This window comes from Pezoporus flaviventris, unplaced genomic scaffold (genome assembly GCF_033815535.1).
Source record: "Pezoporus flaviventris isolate CSIRO_AGI_PZ_B2104156 unplaced genomic scaffold, CSIRO_AGI_Pfla_v1 ptg000066l, whole genome shotgun sequence".
Classification (NCBI taxonomy): Eukaryota; Metazoa; Chordata; class Aves; order Psittaciformes; family Psittacidae; genus Pezoporus; species Pezoporus flaviventris.
Genome location: NW_026892614.1, coordinates 8,586,532 through 8,605,916, shown reverse-complemented (window position 1 = coordinate 8,605,916; position 19,385 = coordinate 8,586,532). Strand labels below are relative to the sequence as shown.

Genomic DNA, 19,385 nt, shown 5'->3' with positions numbered 1-19,385 from the left:
TTCCAGCTTTGCTTGAACTATTGGAGGAAGTCATGGAACAAAAGAAATATGACACCTTTTGTTAGCTCTTGCTCTGCATTAATATTATGAATTCTAATAATTTTTATATAACCAATTTCTTTCATTTAAGTACATTATTAATAAGCTAGGCCAAGGAACTAAAAAATGGAATACAGCACCACAGCCACGTCAAATGTTATTACCACAGGCAAAAATTAATCAGTATATATGCCTAATTTTAGGCATGTTTCAGTGGATCCTTTTTCAGCCAAACATTTTAACACAGATACACGTATTTTGTTGAATAAAAATAGACATCAGCCTAGCATGGTTTAGTGGTGGACTTGGCAGTCCTGCGGTAACAGTTGGACTTGATGATCTTAAAGGTCTTTTCCAACCCAATTGATTCTGTGATTCTATGTTGCTACCTTAAATGTATTCTTAAGTAATTTGCACAGCTATGGCCCAAAGATGTTGCTTGGCTTGTTCAGTGGTTACAAGACTAAATTCTCTGTAGGTGAGAGCCTGGGAACACTGGGAGAATACTTATCAATTGCATCCATATCCAAATGCATGTCAGTGTAGTGGAACATAGAAGCAGTACAGCTGATCACATTGCTCTACTATATGAAATAAAAAGTTCAAAATGTGACTTAAAATTTTATCATGTTCCTCTTCTAGTACCCCCCCCCCCCCCCCAACCACATTTGAAGGCAGAGCAGCACCACAAAGAATGAGAGACCATCCAACCAGATGTCTTCATGAGGCTGGTAGATCTGTAAAGGATGTATATAGAGAATTTTATCAATTTATAAAAATTTACGAGAAAATAACTATATCAGTAGAAAGATCATTTCATTGACAAAAACTTACACAGCTTACTAGATCTAAGGAGTGGTATCTGTCCAAGAAAGTGGTAAAAATTCTTGCTGTTTATAACCTGGAATTTTCACTGGGTTATGTAACTGTGCAAGATACTGCCATATATTGGTAACAAAATAAAAAGATGCATCCCTGACAAAATCTGAACATGTTCAAAGAAAGGAGCAAAATATTTCACTGTGAATGAAAAAAACATTAAAGATTTGCAAACCCCTGTTTTCAGGCAGTCTAAACAGTATTATTCATTTGCCTGTGGGGTTTGAGTTTAGACTGAAGCAGATAGCTGGCACATGTGATTTCACTTAAATGATCAGAGTTTTGGCAAACTGGCAACCTAATTGAAACTTGAAAAGTTAATTAATTGAAATGTAATGATGTGCTGTCAACCTTGCCCATAACTTCAAAGCTCAGACTCTGGAAAGTATTAAAACTTTTACAGTGAAGGCACAAGGGTATATGCAACTTTAAAGGTTATTCCCTAAGCAATATATGCAGCATATAAAAATCTCGCCTTGATGCAGAACATTTACTTTTAAAGGAAATACTACTGTTACTTCTTGTCGGTGCTGGCAAGTCGAGAAAATGGCAACAAAACTCAGTAAGCCTCACAATGAGATTAGTTTCCAGCTTATAAATGTAGAGAAGAATTTTCCACAAAGATAAGAACAAAGCTGACACCTTTTGACATGTTAGCCCTGATCACAGAATCATAAAATCAACCAGGCTGGAAAAGACCTTTAAGATCCTCAAGTCCAACCATTACCCCAAGGACCACAACTAAGCCATGTCACCGAGGGTCTCATCTATGCTGTTTTTGAACACTTCCAGGGACGGTGATTCCACTGCTTCCCTAGGAAGCTTGTTCCAATGCCTGAGCACCCTCTCTGTGGAGAAATTTTTCTTGCATCCAATCTAAACCTCCCCTGGTGCAGCTTGCGGCCATTTCCTCTTGTGCTATCACTTGTTACTTGGGAGAAGAGACTGACCCTCAACCTCACTACAACCTCCTTTCAGGTAGTTTCAGGTGACTGATAAGCTGTCCCCTGAGCCTCCTTTTCTCCAAACTAAACAACCCCAGTTCCCTCAGCTATTCCTCATTACAAGTTGTGCTCCAGGCCCTTCACCAGCTGAATTGCCCTTTTCTGGACCTGCTCCAGCACCTTAATGTGTTTCTTGTAGTACGGGGCTCAGAGCTGAACAAAGGATTCAGGGTGCAGCCTCACCAGTGCCAAGTACAGGGTGACGATTACCACCCTGGTCCTACTGACTACACTACTGCTGATACAGGCCAGGATGCTGTTAGCCTTCTTGGCTGCCTGGGCACAAGCTGGCTCATGTTCAGCAGCCATCAGTCAGAACCCCCAGGTCCTTTTCTGCCGAGCAGCTTTCCAGCCACTCTTCCCCAAGCCTGGAATGTTGCATGGGGTTATTGTGGCCCAAATACAGGACCTGGCACTTTGCCGTGTTGAACCTCATACCATCAGCTACAGCCCATCGATCCAGGCTGGTCAGATCCCTCTGCAGAGCCTTCCTATCCTTCAGCAGATCAACACTCCCAGCCAACTTGGTGTTATCTGCAGATTTACTGAGGGTGCACTCAATCCCCTCATCCAGATCATCAATGAAGATATTAAACAACACTGGCCCTAACACCGAGCCCTGAGGGACACCACTAGTACCAGTTGCCAACTACATGTCATGCCATTTAGCACCACTCTTTGGGCTTGACTATCCAGCCAGTTTCCAACCCAGCGAAGAATCCACCTATCCAGACCATGAGCAGCCAATTTCTCCACGAGATCGCTGTGGGAGACAGTGTCAAATGCTTTACTTAAGTCCAAACAGACAATGTCTACAGCCTCTCCCTCATCAACCAGGTAGGTCACTTTATCGTAGAAGGAGATCAGGTTGTTCAAGCAGGACCTGTCGTTCATGAACCTATGTTGTTGACTGTGCCTGATTCCTCCATTTTCCTCCACATTGATGTTGCTTTCTATGGAGCTGTTAAAAGTTAAATTACTATTTCAGCTTTAGACTTAGGCTCCCAAGAAAAGAATGATGCTAACAACTTTGTTCCTCTTCCCCCTCCCACCTCCAAAGGAACAAAAAAAGCATGAACTCCAGTTATAGCTATCCCAGTAACCTTGCATAAATATTCTCTATCATGCTGAGTTGCTCTATGTTAAATGCTGTGTACTGCTATGTTACAGAAGCATTTCTATATCCACTACAGTAGGAAGTAGGAAGGCTCTGGGACTATTGCCTAGGGTGAAATACAATGGAGATCTGCTGCATCCCTAGTAAAAATGCCACACCAGTGAAGCAGGTAGGTGCTCCTATAAGAATTACTCAGTGTACTGTCCTGAATGTATGCAAAGTTTCAGTACAGAGAAAGCAATAAACATGCACGTAGAAAGTACAAGGGAAGGCATCTGAAAAGGTATGACAATCGCACACAGTTACAAGTTTAAGTGACATTGCATTTCAGATATTAGATACAAAACCGGATGCACTCACATAATTCACACTGGAACTGTGCTGCTGAATCATAGAATAGTTAGGGTTGGAAAGGACCTTAAGATCATCTAGTTCCAGCACCCCTGCCATGGGCAGGGACACCTCACACTAAACCATGTCACCCAAGGCTTTGTCCAACCTGGCCTTTGAAATATAAGCTAGAATAATGAGACATTGTTATCTACAAGGTGACTGACTCATACTAGATGTTTTGTTTGAGTAAGAAGACAACTGCTGTGCTTGATAGGCCAAACTACCATATGTTTCTACATTAGCAGAGACATGCTTTATTCTGTTTATCTGCTGTCAAGGTTTAGTAATACTGGCCAAAGTGGTTTGCTGATTCAATAACCACAAGTTCTGTTTCTCTAGAAGTCATATGAGCTTTTGAAGAGACCATATGTGACTAATCAACAGCCCAGTCTGCCTTTTCCCAGTCCTTTCCCTGCAGGTAAACCAAGATATAACAGGAATTGCAAAGCAGCATCTGCAGTGAATTCCCTGCGTCCCCCAGCAAAACTGCAGAAGCCCCTTACCCTGCTACGGAAGGCAGTGCAATGGCAAGGGCAAGGGCATGGGTCTTGACAGGCTTGGCACTATCTGCTCTTCTATTTCCCAGTTAAACTCAGACCGTACTCATTTAGGCTGATTTGAGAGAAGATTGGCCTGATCCCTCATTTGCAGCTGCACTGGGACTCTGATAATGAGAGCCCATGGGAGATGTGTTTCCCCAGTAAGGGTTTGGTTCACCACGGGTTTTAAGGTTAGGTCCCATGCACATGCAAAATACTGTCCTTGAGGAAAGCACTCAGAATAAAATGACCAAGTTCTTTGCTTATTTTGCCTCTTATGTAAAAAGTTAAGAGAGATTATTATTTTAGGACTGTATATCAGATCTCTTTGGCAGTTGCCCTGATTTATTAACCTGTAACTGGGGTAAGGGAACTGGATACTCATATCTGATGTCAGCAGAAGACAAGGACCTAATTTCCTTGGGCTCTTCTGAAATCCCAGCATACGTTTCTCAACCAATTGGAAGTAGATTCTCTTTAACTGCAATTCACAGAGGTTTCTTCTTGCTCTGTACAGATACTATTCTGAGCATCATCTTATCAGTACATATAAAAATATTCTGTTATATGACAACAGGATGAAATGTCCAAATTAATACAGAAATAAGAGATATCAAATTAACAGTGAGGAATCACATTTGAAACACTGGCCCACAAAAGAACTGGTATCAAAGTTTAACATGGGTATGTTACAAGAATTAAGATTTACTTCACTGTGAGAAGACCAAGCCTATGAGGTATTGTAGCATCTGTGATGAAGATCATAAACACATTATTAAATATAACAATAATCTATGAAATAGATTGCTTCTTTTCTCCACATTTATTATTTATCACCATTACTCAAAATCCAATTAGAAGTGGCTTCAAAGCTAAAGTATTTAAAAGCCAAATAGTTCTGTGAAGAGCTATTTTGTCATGACATGAAACATTTTAGCTCATGAGGTACAGCAATGTATAAACACTTGATTTCTAAACTGTCCAAGAACCTAAACTATGTGTTGCAAAAATACAACATAATCTCGCCAAGATTCTGTGATTTGCTAACAACATCCTATTTTCTACCGGTATTCCAGACTCCTTTGTAAATGTTCATAAAGTAACCTAAATAAGTAAATAGACATAGGAACAATGAAAATTTATTTATTCTTTACCAAAATGGTTGATTTGGTTTTATTCAGACTTTCAGTCTCAGCTCAAAACAACATTTAAAACCTTCAATACAACCAACACACACCTCCTCCTTTACAAGATCCTTAGAGGCCATGTTCAAAATTATTCATGTGCTTCCAAGATTCTGCTCATATTTAGAAAGCAAGCTTTCTTTACTGCAACCAATAACTACATAGGACTGCAGCTTTTTCCTTTCTGTTGTGCATTTCAGTTACTGAGGTTCCACTCCCTAAGCATGACCAACAGCAGCCTCACTGAATCAGCGGTATGTAGTCAAAATGAATATGATAGCTGTTAATCTGGAGACTGTTGCAGAAAGAAGGAAACTACAGATACCCACAGAAGGCAAATAAGAAGTAAACCAGAACTTACAATCCTGAAACAACAAAATCAGAGAAATCAATAGGGGCAATCATTTTTTTTTTTTAAATTTAACTCAGAGGAGAACTGTTAAGGATAGCTATTCCAATGAAAAGTAAAATTTATAGTAATACACTTTTGCCAACACAGAAGTCATCAAAACCGTGGCAGTGCAGTTTTTGATGCTGGCATTTTTGCCAGCAAACTATCAGAAAAAGCAAGCTATCCATCTTGCTGGCCTCAAGACATTACTTTTTCTCCTCATTATACACTCAAAAGGTATAGGATTACTTTTTCAATTACATTACCTGTCCCAGTGATCTCCAGTCTAGGCTGGCACTTCCAATATACACGTGCTGTTTATCAACAATCCAGAAAGATGACTGAAGCCGACCTTCATTATATGCTGACATGTTCATATACAACACTTCAGCACCTAGAGATTAAAAGATAAATAGCACAATTCAAAATAGCATAGTGTACATTATTAGAAAAACCCCAATTCACATTTCAGGGCTTCAGCTTCCAAAACTAGTGGGGGAGGCAATTAAATGTACCATTAAGATTTAAAACTAATGATAAATAGTGTTACTGTCCCACCGTTTAAAACATTAACATATATTTCAGAAAAGCAGGTCTAGGGAACATTGCCATGTTTACTTAAGTTTCTTCCATTTTAGAACCAAATAACTGCTGTTTTTTTCCAGCACTCCATGTTCCTAAAAATAGTTTATTTTTAAAGGTCCATTCTGTAACTCAAACCTGCTACATGTTATAATAATGACCTTTAAAATACAGGCCAAAATACAACGCCTCCCTAAAAAGCAGACTCTGCTCCTTTCCCCTGTGCAGTGGTTGGAGCAGGTAGCCTATGGTGGGCGGTTGAATGGAACAGACTCTGACAAGAGGAACACCGGTGGACAGCTAAGGAGTGAGGAAGTAAGCAAAGGCCTAACATATGCTGAAACTGCTCTTGATCCTGCTAATCTGTGACATTCAACCTACCACTTTGAACTGCACAGTCTTAATAAGGTTTGTAGGCCACTGAAATCAAAGGAGCTACCTGTCAGGTAAAAGCACATTGGCTTTATCACATCAGTAGGAATGTCTGAATTGGTCCTATCAGTATGTTTGCATCCAGAATATGTTTAATACTAGGTAAATTTAGGGGATTTCTCACACCATTATTGTTCTTTCAGTGCTCCAGTGTTTGTAAGACTAGGTGATTAATCTGAATTAATCATTGCTAAAGGTAATTTAGAGTAACCCACTCATCCTCACATTTTAGTCACGACAGTATCTAGGGAAGAGAAGTGACTATAAACAGCAGCCTGGAGGGCAGTAATGGTACCAGCCATCTTCCATTAAATATTCATGGGATCTTGTACCCATGGGATCAGTACCATGAATTCCAGTAATGGCTGGATATGAGTCACAACTTCAAAAGAATTCCAGCTTTACCTAGAGAACTAAAATGTTTCTTTTCATCTAATTTCATGTTTCTGACCTCCTAAGAAACACTTGACTCACAACTTTAAGGAACAGTTACCAGTACTAAATATTTCTTTTTTTATAATGAAAACTGTAATTCTCACTTGAAGAAATGCTTCTAGAAGTTCAGACATCAAGAAAAGAAGAAAAATCAGGTAAGGAACACTTTTCATTTAGCACCAGACACACATCATAGATTTTGAATAAGTTACAGAATGTGGTTCAAGTGTTGTATATTTTCTGCAACCCAGCTACCTTTCCACTTTTTCCTAGGTAATCACCCATGAATGTACGTATCCACATTCATCTATGCTTAAAACCAGCAGTATTTGCCAATGTTCCTTGGAAAATTGCTTCTGACTTTCATTCCATGCATTAATGAGCAGAACTACTAATTAAAGAGATAATGTGTGTCAAATGGAAAAGAAATCAGAAAATGCTATAGCTGGTGTTAAATGGTTACATTATTTTCTGATGAATAAACAAAACAAAAGCAACTCCTACTAGCTATGAAAAATGATTCTGTGAGGCACTAAACTTCTAGCTGCTTATCTGAAAACTGTTTAAAATCAAGTTTAACATAGCAGTTTGCCTTGATCATATTTTCTTTCCATGCATCTAATTTGCAACATAAAATAGCAGTATGAATTTGACACCCACAACACACCTACATCAAATAGGTTAAAAATGAAATGTTAGGATTTTTGCTGAGAGAAGGTAAAACAGCCAGAAACAACAGTGAGCTTCCTTCTCAAATCTCAGAGCCTAAAATAAACACGGCTTAAAAACATTTTTAACATATCCACTGCTGAACAAAAATGCTGACTGCCAAAGTTACAACAGGAATCCATCTACCCAGTAATCAGCAGACACCATCAGTAACCTGACACAAAATTCAGAAGTTGTAAAACACCAAGATTTGTGGGCGTGCGTAGTTTAAGCAGTAGGATGGGACTATCGCTCTTAAATACAACCTAAGCTTCAATTACCAAAACAGTGAACACAGCAGTGCAGGAGATACTGCTATCATACATATCATTAAAATCAAATCCTGGGACCCAATTTCTTTTCCTTCTGGAAACAGCCAACTCATATGGCTGACGAAAGAGTATCTCCAACTTAATTAGAAAAAAGTCATGTGTTGCAAACAGCAGCTGCTGTGCAGCCTATTAATGAGCCCTTAATTTTTGATGAAAGGAAACACGTATCAGTATTGGTAATTGCCTCTGTTCCAGAACCCCTTGAGATGTTTTGCTCAAACAGGCTTATCAGGCCTTCAACATAATGCATCATCCCTAGCGTGGTCCAGGAACCATGAGGAAATTAAGTCAGACTGATCAATATGTGAAGCCATAACAGAACTCTCTATCATGCTGCAGTCTCAATTACACAAAGCTGTGGGTCTGCTGAGTTCACCAGAAGGCACAATTTGTAGGCTTGATTGCCAATAAAGATGCCAGATTCTTAAAAAAAAAAAAAAAAAAAAAAAAAAATCGATCTAAGAATTTTGTTCCACTGAAAATTAAACTGCAGGGTGAGATCTTAGAGAAAACCAGTGCTGTTGCTTAAAAAACTCAAGGGGATTTTCCTGTTCCATAAAATTGTGCATTCAAAAGGACGGGCCAGATTGCTGTCTTTCTGCAGGAAAAGATCACGGTAGGGATCAAAGCATGCTTTAAGACATACATTTCCCTGAGTACTTTTTCTTCTAGGTGGGAAGGTTTTGTACTCTATAAGGGAGATGACTGATGCACTCTAGGATGCACAGAGGGGACCCTGCAATCGAGAGCCTGGACCTTCTTCATGTGATGGGAACACAGCCCCTGTGAGGTGCCAGGCTGCCACTTAAGACTGCCTCTTGCTTTGTTTCATAATGGCAGAAGAAAACAGAAGACAGTAGTAGTATTGCAAAAAGACTGACTTTTCATCCATTTCCAAAATCCAGACCCCAAAGTAATCCCAAAGAAGGATGGCACAAGCAAGTGCTATTTACATTTCCAGGCTTGCAACACCGTGTTTGGTCTAGCTGCCTGCTGTCAGATACTCCACTAAAAATGTCATGAAGGCTACAGGGCAAGCTTGTCTTCGAGAACAGGAGCTTAAGGCTGGGACCTTTTCTATGTATTTGAGCAAAACCGCTAAGCTGTTAGCATGAGACTTAAATCAACTGCTCATCACATACACACTCTGCCATGTAAAACTGTATGAAGCGCATCCTGGTGCACCTGTGCTGTGGCATATGCTAGCTGTGGGTCACCAGGCAGCTACACAAACTTGGAGACTCTTCCTCTTGTGAGACTGCAGGAGGCTGGGGCTCACAGGGCTGCCACTCAGCCTCCACATCCAGGTTTATGCAACAGTCTGCAGAAGGTGTAGCAGAAGGCTTTGGATCCAGCTCCTGTGAGCAGTACCAGCTTCTCCTGGTACAAAGGCAACATCACTGAGCCAAATCACCTCTCTGGTGGATACGGGAAATCATATTTGTAAAGAAGACCTAGAAAGAGCAATTGTACAGGCTGCTATTATCACAGCTGCCTTGAAAGGAAACATGCAAAGTCTGCCTGCAACAGCTTTCAACAGCACCAGTTACAGGCTAAACTCACTCTGGAGTTAGCAAACATAACGCCCAAGAAACAGAAGCTGCCTTTGCTTGTACCACGGCTAAAATTGGCCTTCTGTCTTCACAACTTTGTTTCTTTCACTATAGTGGTTTTAAAACCACGGAGAAAGAAAAACGGGAAAGAAGAAGGACTTGAAGATTGAGAGGAGGGTCAGACAGAGGTATCTGGGAAGTTGCAGCATGAGCAATGCTATTCAATGCTGTGATTCACAACAGACAGAGCAAGGATGAGGAAAGCACCAAAAGCCCTGACCTCATTAGCCTTGACAGTAGGAAACAGTGCTGGAGCAGGAAAGAACGTGGAAAGAAATGGAGTCACATGATCTGACAGCATGTTTTGGGACTGTGCATCGTGCACTGCTCTGGGTCATGGACCCAGGCTGGGCTCTGCTACCCCCTGCTAGGAAGGGGAGAGTTCTAAAGGTGGAGGAGATAAACAGGGGCTTCTGAATGCCTCTCCTTCCCCATTTTGGGGAAAAGGAGCTTGTCAAGTGCAGACTGCAGAGGCACAGCAGGCACTGGAAGTGGGAGCACACAGGGGCAGGGGGAGCTACACAGGACTATCGGTAGGATTGGGGAGATTGTGGAGGGGTCACAAAGAAGGGACAGCTGGATACAAGGAAGTGCTACTATATGAAATGAGTATGGCCAATGAAAGCAGCACTTGCAGCTCTCTTGTGTGACTGCAGTTTGAACCTGCCAAATGCTTCTGCACCACATCCTGCACATATTCCTGCCACCATTCCCCACATCATCACGAAGCTGGCCACAGTAGGAACAGCTGCCCTCCTCTGCTTACCCCATTCTTGCTGTCCTTTCTCTCCCCTCATCACCATGTCCATATGCTTTATTCACAGCACTGTTTTTTTACCCATCTCTTCATTCTGTGTATTCCCAAGCAAATACTCCAAGTAATGAGACCTTTAAAAAGGAGTCTGAGAATGGGAGCTGTGGCCTCTTTGTTCCACCCCACTGCTGACAGTCACTTGTCACACAAAGACATAGGTTTTGATCTGTACCCTTTGGAGTGGGGCCTCAAGCCAGAGTTGAGAGCAGACTTAACCAATCCACACCACGAACCCTACAGCTCACAAGCACAAGTACCCTTAAGCACAGCTGGTGCTCCAGCAGCCTACACAGCATCTTGCACAGCCTCTTTGGGGGGCTACTGTGTGGCTGGGGGGAAAGCACACGCAGCGCTTGCCACTGTGCCATAGACCTGCTGTATTCTTTCAGCTAACCTGAGTTTTCAGATCAATACAGAAGCAGTTAATCACCATGTGCTCAGAACGATCAACAAAATATCCTTTATTACCCCAGGTCCTAAACTTACTTATTGTTTAAAATATAATTTGCTCACTAGGATATGGATGTGCATACATACAGATACAGAGTGTATGTCTCCTGCCCTACACTTTGCAATAGATACTTTCATTTTATCTATTTGCTTTCAATTTCAGGACTTAGCACAAAGTACACCCATGAATGAAAAGACAAAGCCCCAGAGTTTTCCATACTCTGCTCACACATGGCAGGGTAGCTGTCTCATACTGGGCAGGCACAAGTGACCCAGGCAGAGGATCATCTCCCCAAGAATTTCCGTGCTTTTTTCTCGACTGATTGCAAAAAGTCTGGAGGTCTTCCAGAAGCCCCATTAGTGTGACCTCTCAGCACTCAGAGGAGGAAAAGTACAAAAGCAGAGGAATGCACAACTTGACAACAAAGTTATTTTTACGTCTCTACATGATTACAAGACAAACTAGACAATTTACTGCTTCTGTGCTCCTTATGGAATATTGGATTTGAAATGCAATTTAAAGTCTGCCTGGTCCCAGAAGGATTAATGGTTGAGACTTAAAGAGAGAACACTCAAGGACTTTTAGGGAAATCTCTAATGGTAGTACCTTAACTTTGAATCAGCTCTTTCCTTTACATTCCCCGCTGCTCCTCACATTCACCGCCCCTCTCCTCTTCAAAAACTGCCAGGCCGGAACCCTGCCACTCTGGGATTATGTGCCCATCATGACTTTATAAAAACTGTACAATAAAAACCTTGCTGCCTTTTCTTCAGCAGCCCTGTCTGCAATGGCCACACACAGAGAAAAGGAAATCATAGTTACTCAAATAAACTACATTTTAGTACAAGCCCGAGCAATCTCCAGAAAGCCTTCACAATACAATTTATATTCACACCACCTTGGCCTGTCTCAAACTGTAGCACTCAAGCTACCTGCACGACAAACAGGTCTTTCTCTCTGAATGAAATTCCCACTCACTCCCAATAAACCATATTTTACTTCCAGTAAACCATGAACTAAGTGTACACACAGCTTCTCAAAACAACACTGGCTCCCAAAGTTAATGCTGCTTATGGTAAAACGAGCCCGCTTCTGAAATACAAATTTTTCATGAAAAATTTCTGCAACGCTCACTGCCTTATTTTAGAGCACCTGAGGTCACTGACACAAAGGTAATTCTGAGGAAACCAGCGCGCAGGAGAGGAATGTGACGCTGCAGCTCCACGGCCCGCTCCGGTCAGACACGCACCCAGTGGAATGGCAACGCATGGGCCCACGTACCCGGGGCTGTGGCATGGGCGGGTGGTTCAGGGAGACCACCCAGAAAACGCTCCCTGCCCATCTCCACTGGCACGGTCCCATGCCCGGCTGGAGCTTGGAAGACAGGTTGCTACGAGACACCTTCCCTGAGCAGGCGGGCTACAGCCAAGGATTTCCCTGTGGAGCGGCGGGTGTGAGAAGACAGGTCTCTGTGGCTGCCGGCTGACTTCCCAGCCCCCTCTCCAGGCACTCAGCCAGCTTCTTGTCTGACTCCCTTCCCTGCAGCAGGCTGTAACGTGCCGCCAGGATCTGTCCTGCACGATCAGGGAGAGCAAATAACCTCGACACTGACCACTGTGTTTTTACTTTATTTTTCACTCCGTCAGTAGATTAAAATAATTTCTGTGACCCAGCACAGCCTCAGAAACTGCCCTGTTCACACAGCTGAGGAATCCAGGAGATGAGTGTGGGGGCAGGAGGGAGCAGGAAGAAAAAGAAATGCTGAGAAATGAGCATTAAAACCCCCTATCTCTCTGACTGAAAACAAAGCGTTACAGAATTACAACCAGCACGGTTAAAAACATAACAAAACCACAAACAACAAAACTCCCCAGTAACAGTGGCATGCACAGATCTCATTTTCAGCAGCCTTTCTCCTTCCTCTTCTCAGCCATGCCCAACCAGCATTTATTGGGGTCCAAGGGATGAACTGGATCAGGAATGGCATCCAAATTAAAAATAAATAAAAATAGTTGTTTCAAATGCAGAACTATTCACTAGCCCAGCTCACCATTTGGCAGTAAACAATTTTTCTGACGCATCTGAAGGCACAGCACAAGTGTCCAAACAAGTGGCTTGTGGCTGGGGGCACAAGATGCAGGAGCTGCTTATGCCAGTGCTGCCATTTAAAGGTATGCCTGTGTAATCACAGCCTCCATTCCTCTCAAAAATCAAGCCTCAGAAATTCCCAGTGGCAAGCCTGAGTATTTGTTTGCCTTTTATCTTGTATAACCATTTGCCTGATGCAAACAAAGCAGATAGGAGGGCAACGCTGGCATTTGCCTGGGATGACATTTCCCATATGCTTACACAGGGGTCCACGGTGACACAGAAGTACCAGAAAAGACCTGTGAGGGACTCTCGTGCGTGCAGGGTTTGACCACTGGATGCAGGATGGCAGATTCCCGAGAACAAAGGAAAGGTCAAAATTAATTTCTTTCAATTCCTTCTTTAACTTCAGTGACATATTGGGAGCTAGTTCTCAAGGTAATGTTTATCTAAATATGCTTTTACAGTGGCTTTGGAGATGTCAAATGTTGGCCTTTGTTGCTAGTTTAAGTAATTAAAATACCGATTTCTCAGCTAAGTACCCTGCTGCTTACAGAGTTCAATATAGGAATGTTTTAGCTTTCACCCACGTGAACATATTTGCACTGCCTGCTGGACACTTTTGGTTTACTCAGCAGAAAAAACACATATAAGCAAAAGGCTTCCCAATCCATGTCACAGGAGAGATGAAAAAGAGGCGTGACAGTATTTCTTTGTAATACTTACGCACCCAGCTATGCATAATTTCTGACTCACTGACAAAAAGCCAAAGGCCCATTTTAATTGCAAGGTGAGCAAACTATGACATCTGACAGCCTAGGGATAAAAGGTCTCCTCTTGACCCACAGAATAGGTAAGCACAAGCACACTCTACATGAGCTTCCCTGCGAATAGCAGGTAGCTCAGTTGATTAATCACATGTGGACACGTTTAATTAACCTATGCATAGAATTTTAGACTGCAGACAAGGAAGACATTCATATAACTACAGACCTTTGGTCCCCCCAAAGATGTAAAACCAGTTTCCAGAGCAAACTCTTGGCTTTCTCTTTTTCACCCAGGAGACAGAGGGCATAAAGCATCCATAAAGCACTGAGATTCTATGAAGAAAACCACTAAATGCAGTGCAGCCCATCCATGTTAACCCCCCCCCCCCCCAGTATTTAGAAACAGGATTTGAAGCCTGATACCCCTTTCTCTAATGCAGACTATATAACAACATGATTTTTACAAGTAAATTCACCTTGTTAACCCCACAGGTTTTTATTATTTGCACTGTAATAGTTTTTTCCATTCTTCTCACTTTTTCTTAAGCCCTATGGTGTGCACTCGATTTCTTAAGATTTTTGTTACTGTAGAATTTTACATTCTACATTTTCCACTGGAAATGTATTCTATTCTTATCTAAGACACATCCGTGTCACCACGTCCTTGGGAGGTACATGTTGCCACCCAGTAGATATTTGATAAGTAAGCACCCCACAAATGCAAGCAGCCAACACTACAGTTCAGTACACAGAACAAGTCAGGAAAGCAGACATGCTTCAACTCTACTCTTTTCCACCTGGATTTGGCTTCTGAAGTATATTCTGTTCTATATATGTTTCTATATAAAACCTCATCTATATCAATTATGGTTTCTATATTTTTATATATACGAAACCCTCATTGTTTGGGACAAAGTTTAGGACTCCCATTTTAGACCAAACCAAAACAAAAACAAAGTCTGTGCACAGGAATTTTGTGCAAATTGAAAAGATCCATATGGCTTTTCCTTTCCCTCTAATAAATTTTATTGAAAGCAGCAAACATTTCACGCCTTTTGTAACAGGTTTTGCTGCTGGATGCTGCAAGAGTGAGAGAAATCCTCATATTGCACTGACTTGACTCTGCCATCAGGATTTTTCAATCAATTTTTTACTTCTTTTTGAGCTATTTAAGGTATTTCATATCAATAGTCATAGATTATTTTGAATAAAACTTTGAATCATGAGAGCACTGATGATCAGTTCAATTCTTTCCCCTTAGCAGAACTCAGCATTCCTATAAATAGCATTTTCTGTGTATAAATCTGTTTTGTGAGTCTGATGATTCAGTAGTCTGTAAGACAACTAATGTGCAACAAAGTTTGTTCAAGTATTTTCTTAAAAATCCATCTTTTTTTTTCCCTGTGCTATTGGAGAGTAGACTGTTCATTTACTAGATGAAGCTATGAAAGTGCTTTAGAAATTGGGAAAAAGTAATTTTCTTAGTTGACCAGGCAACAAAGCATATTACCGCCTAAAGGAAGGCTATAATACTATCAGTAAAAGCATTACTAAAGCTGGATTGTGGCTTGCTTTCTTTGCCTAATTATAATTGCATACATTTTTACTATAAAAGAAGGCTATTTTAAATATAAGATTAGTAAACACACACACTGCTTACCCCACCCACCTTCAAAGACTCTTTTCTTTACTTGGATTAGCATTATGAAGCACTAGATTTGTTTATACACTTCCTAGATGAAACATCCAAGAATTCAGGGATATTTTTTCATCTTGATACATGAGGAGTTAGAATCACAACCGTCTATGAATGAGCAAGGCTAAATACCTACCAAAAATGCAGTGACCATTTATCCCCGTCTCTCTTTTTAACTGATCATAGAATAGTTAGGGTTGAAAAGGACCTTAAGATCATCTGGTTCCAACCCCCCTGCCATTATTTCATTCTGATATTCATATATTCTAGAATCATCAGTATTGGCAACAGTCACTTCTAAAGGTGCTGATTAGCAATAACACTTGCGCAATCATTCCCCAAATGTGGTCCCCAGACATCTGTAGCTCTGCTTCAGGTTCTGTTGGTTTCCTTCCCATGAAGGAGAAATCTCAGTCCTGGAAGGTGAGAAAGCATAAAGGGAGGACAGAGTATGCCTTCTCACAGGGCAGTATTATTTGGTCCTTAGCTACTGCTTTTTAGTTTTATAATACCTTCATAATAGAATTAATTTTTCTTCTGTACTTCCATTAACTGATCCTCTGAGCAGCCCTAGAGTATTATATCCAGGCTACCAAAAGCCATGAACACTAGCTGACCTGGCCAAGGTAATACAAGGAAAGCAGAAGCACAGCCTAAACTAACCTGGGTCTGTAGTGGTGCAGCCATTTCTTTCAAGATCTCACTTTTCTCCTAACGTCTTTCCTTACCTTTCTTCTGATTCCTTCCTATTATCCTGCCAAGTCGGCCTTTGACATCTTTTCCCCCAGATAATTCCTATCTCAATTCCAATTATTTTTCTCTCTTTTCACCTATACTGTCACGAGCTCACCAGGAACATGCTTCACCTTTTGCCAGCATTCTTTTCTGATCTTTTCTTAAATTACTCAGTTTTCTGGTTTTGCCCTTCCATCTGATTCATTCCTTCCATTTAATTTTCCCCACTATTTCCCCCCATGTCATTCCTCCTCCCCTCCACTTCATCCTCAGTTCATCATTTTACTCTTGCCCTTGCCTACTCATTCATATGTTTTATCATATATATTTATTTGGTTATTCATTCACTCCCCCAGTGCCCAATTACTTGAGGAACATATTTTGGTTTTTAACTACATGCGCAGCACAAGGTGTTCTCCAAACCTTTATGGATAAATTTTGTAAAGGAAAAAGTATTTTTTCTTCAGAGTTTTAAGCCTAACCACATTTTTGGGGTGCCCAGTTTGGTTCTAACATTACTTATTATGTGCTAGAACTCCTGCAGGTTTTAACTAATGATATACAGTGCAAAAGTAGAGAAAGATTGTTGATGGTTGTTGCAGATTGGGATTCCGGGAATTTCTTTTGCTTTCTTAGTCCAAACAACAACTGAAGCTGAGCTTTTGTTTCTTATCATGGATCGAAGGTTCTGAAAAGAATAAGGCACTTTTAGAGTTTCTTCTTTTATAAAATTAAGCATGCAGAATAGACGCTGCAGCTCTGCTGTAGCAGACTAAAGAGTCTCACAGTTGATTTATTACTGTTATGATCAGCATGTCAGATGCATTTTGGTCATGCAGAAGTTTCGCACAATAAAATGGAGACATATGAAAGAGACAAATGGACATGCCCCCATGTCAAAATCAGAAAAATCCACACAATATACTGAGGAAAAATACATGTGAGGAAAAAATCCTTTGTCTTTGATGAAATACACAGAGGATACAAATCAATAGCTTGTCAGTTAGCAGCTTTTTAACACACATTTTCATCCAAACAGCCTTTTTGAAATGTAGAAAGCAAAATTAAAACCATAACTCCACAGATTCTATGTTATTAGCAGAGTCAAGGACACACACAATATACAGTCAATAAAAGTGGTAGCATACTGAAATCATAGAGAATATTCATGTACCAGAGGACTAGACCACAAGTATCATCTTATTTCTCCAGTGCAAATATCAGCAAATGTCTGTGAAAGACAGGAATATAGCTATATTATCCCCTATGACATTTTGAACTGATAGAAAACCAGGTCTGTAGGACTTCACTTTGTTCTGCAAACAACACAGGACAGACAGAATTAGCTTGAGAACGATAAAAGACAGATACAGACCAGCTGAGAGCCATCTGGGATGCCAGCAGGGTACAGGACAGAGGCTGCATAACTTGCCTGCTTGCAGCTGCACATGGAGGTCCCTATGAAAGCCAGGCCAGAAGACAGCATGTGCACTTCTAGTCCTAATAATCCCAATGTGGACTTGGTGCCAATTGCTTCACTTAAGCAGAAGAAAGTGCTGTCATTACTACAAAATTGCACCTGAAACAGCCACCCGGATGCAAACCCAGGAAAGCCTGAGCAATGAGAGTGTGGGGCAGCATGACAAGAAACAGACAGAGAAACCAATTAGATTTGTACTAAGAAGTGCATGTAAACTGGAAATAATAAAAGATTTGATGGTGAACGTGGTTCAATATTGGTATGAAGTTACTGAACGCACTGGCAAGCAGGCAACTCCTATATGAAAACCATGCAAGATCTATCTGAAAGTTGTACTAGATTGTAACAGGGTCATATGACAGGAAACAGCTCTGCTGGCAGGGGAGGATCAGCTCCTTAGAATAAGGACTGCTGATGTAGGACCTCTCTTTTGTGTGTTACAAAAGACAAAATGTACGGAGTAAATAAGGCTAGGGTTCAACAAAAAAAGGACAGTCTTATATTTTTAGTTGCTTGAAACAACCCAGAATATTTGGATACCACAGGTGTTGTTCCAGAAAGTCACTCTGCATGAGAGAGAAAGGCCAGGGCTGTCACACGTCATTTTCTGAGGAGTTAGTTTGAGCCCTTGGGGTCTAATCTTGTTCACAATGACACTACATATTAAGTGCTACACAGTGTTACCCTCTTTAAAATAAGAAACCAAAATAAGCAACCGATTGTGTGTGCACAAACTGACATCAAAATAAGTGGATATCCTGGCTCTCACCTGCATCTTATTTCTTCATCTATAAAATGGGAACTAACGTGTTCCTCTATTTCTTGTGACCATCATGAACATTTACTCTTGAATATTCATGAAGCATTCTTATTCCAGTGTTAATACCACAGGAAGAAAACAGGAGACAAATTTGTCCCCAGATGAAGTCTTGACCAATGTTCAAAACAAAAGAAGAGACAATAAAAATGATAGTGAAATAAAATATTCTACACATGCTTTCAAGTGCATAGAGAATCCACGTGCATTGAATTTGATAGGGAAGAAAATGATGTTATAATCAACTAAAGTCAGCATCCTAACTGCAAACAGCTTGATGGTACAAACAGACATGATATGGAGAATATATTTTTACATACCATAAATGACTGCTTCATGGATCAATTAGAGAATGCACAAGCTGAGAAGCTACTCTTGATTTATTTTGAGCAATACATAGTATTGCATAGTACTGATTCAATCTGCAGCTATCAGAAAGCCCCATGGAGGATGACCACACTGTACTCCAGTTCACTATCTTCCTAACAACATCATCTGCATCCTACAGGCCCATTCTGGTAACATTTAATTTCAGAAAGAAGACCTTCATAACATAAGGAATTATGCCAGGAGAAAATCAAAAGCCAAAGAGAAAAATCTTTACACTTTTCCAGGCAATACTTGGAAACATTTTAACAGAGGCTCAGCATAAATGTATATGACTACCAAAACCAGATACCCCTTCTCCTAAGACATGGTGCAAGCACAGATAAAAGAGAAGATAAAGAAGGTTAGAGTTAAAATGGCATCCTTCAGTAAGCAGATTGAGAAAAGGAAAGAGAGAAAAGTAAAATCAAGCTCAGGCAAGCAAATTGCAAAACTACATACAGTAAATCAAAAAGATTTTGAGGAAATACGGATACTGAAGTTGCAGAATGCATTGCTACTG

At 40.8% G+C, this 19,385-nt stretch overlaps 1 protein-coding gene across 10 annotated transcripts in view; it reads right to left on the bottom strand.

The window, feature by feature from the left end:
* PLD5 (phospholipase D family member 5) overlaps nucleotides 1-19,385 on the bottom strand; it is a 166,071-nt gene that overhangs the window by 30,696 nt on the left and 115,990 nt on the right. For all 10 annotated transcript variants that reach the window (XM_061471155.1, XM_061471157.1, XM_061471159.1 and 7 more), the window contains one exon: nucleotides 5,813-5,940. In XM_061471155.1, coding sequence (XP_061327139.1) covers nucleotides 5,813-5,940 — 128 coding nt within the window. The remainder of the gene's footprint in view (nucleotides 1-5,812; nucleotides 5,941-19,385) is intronic.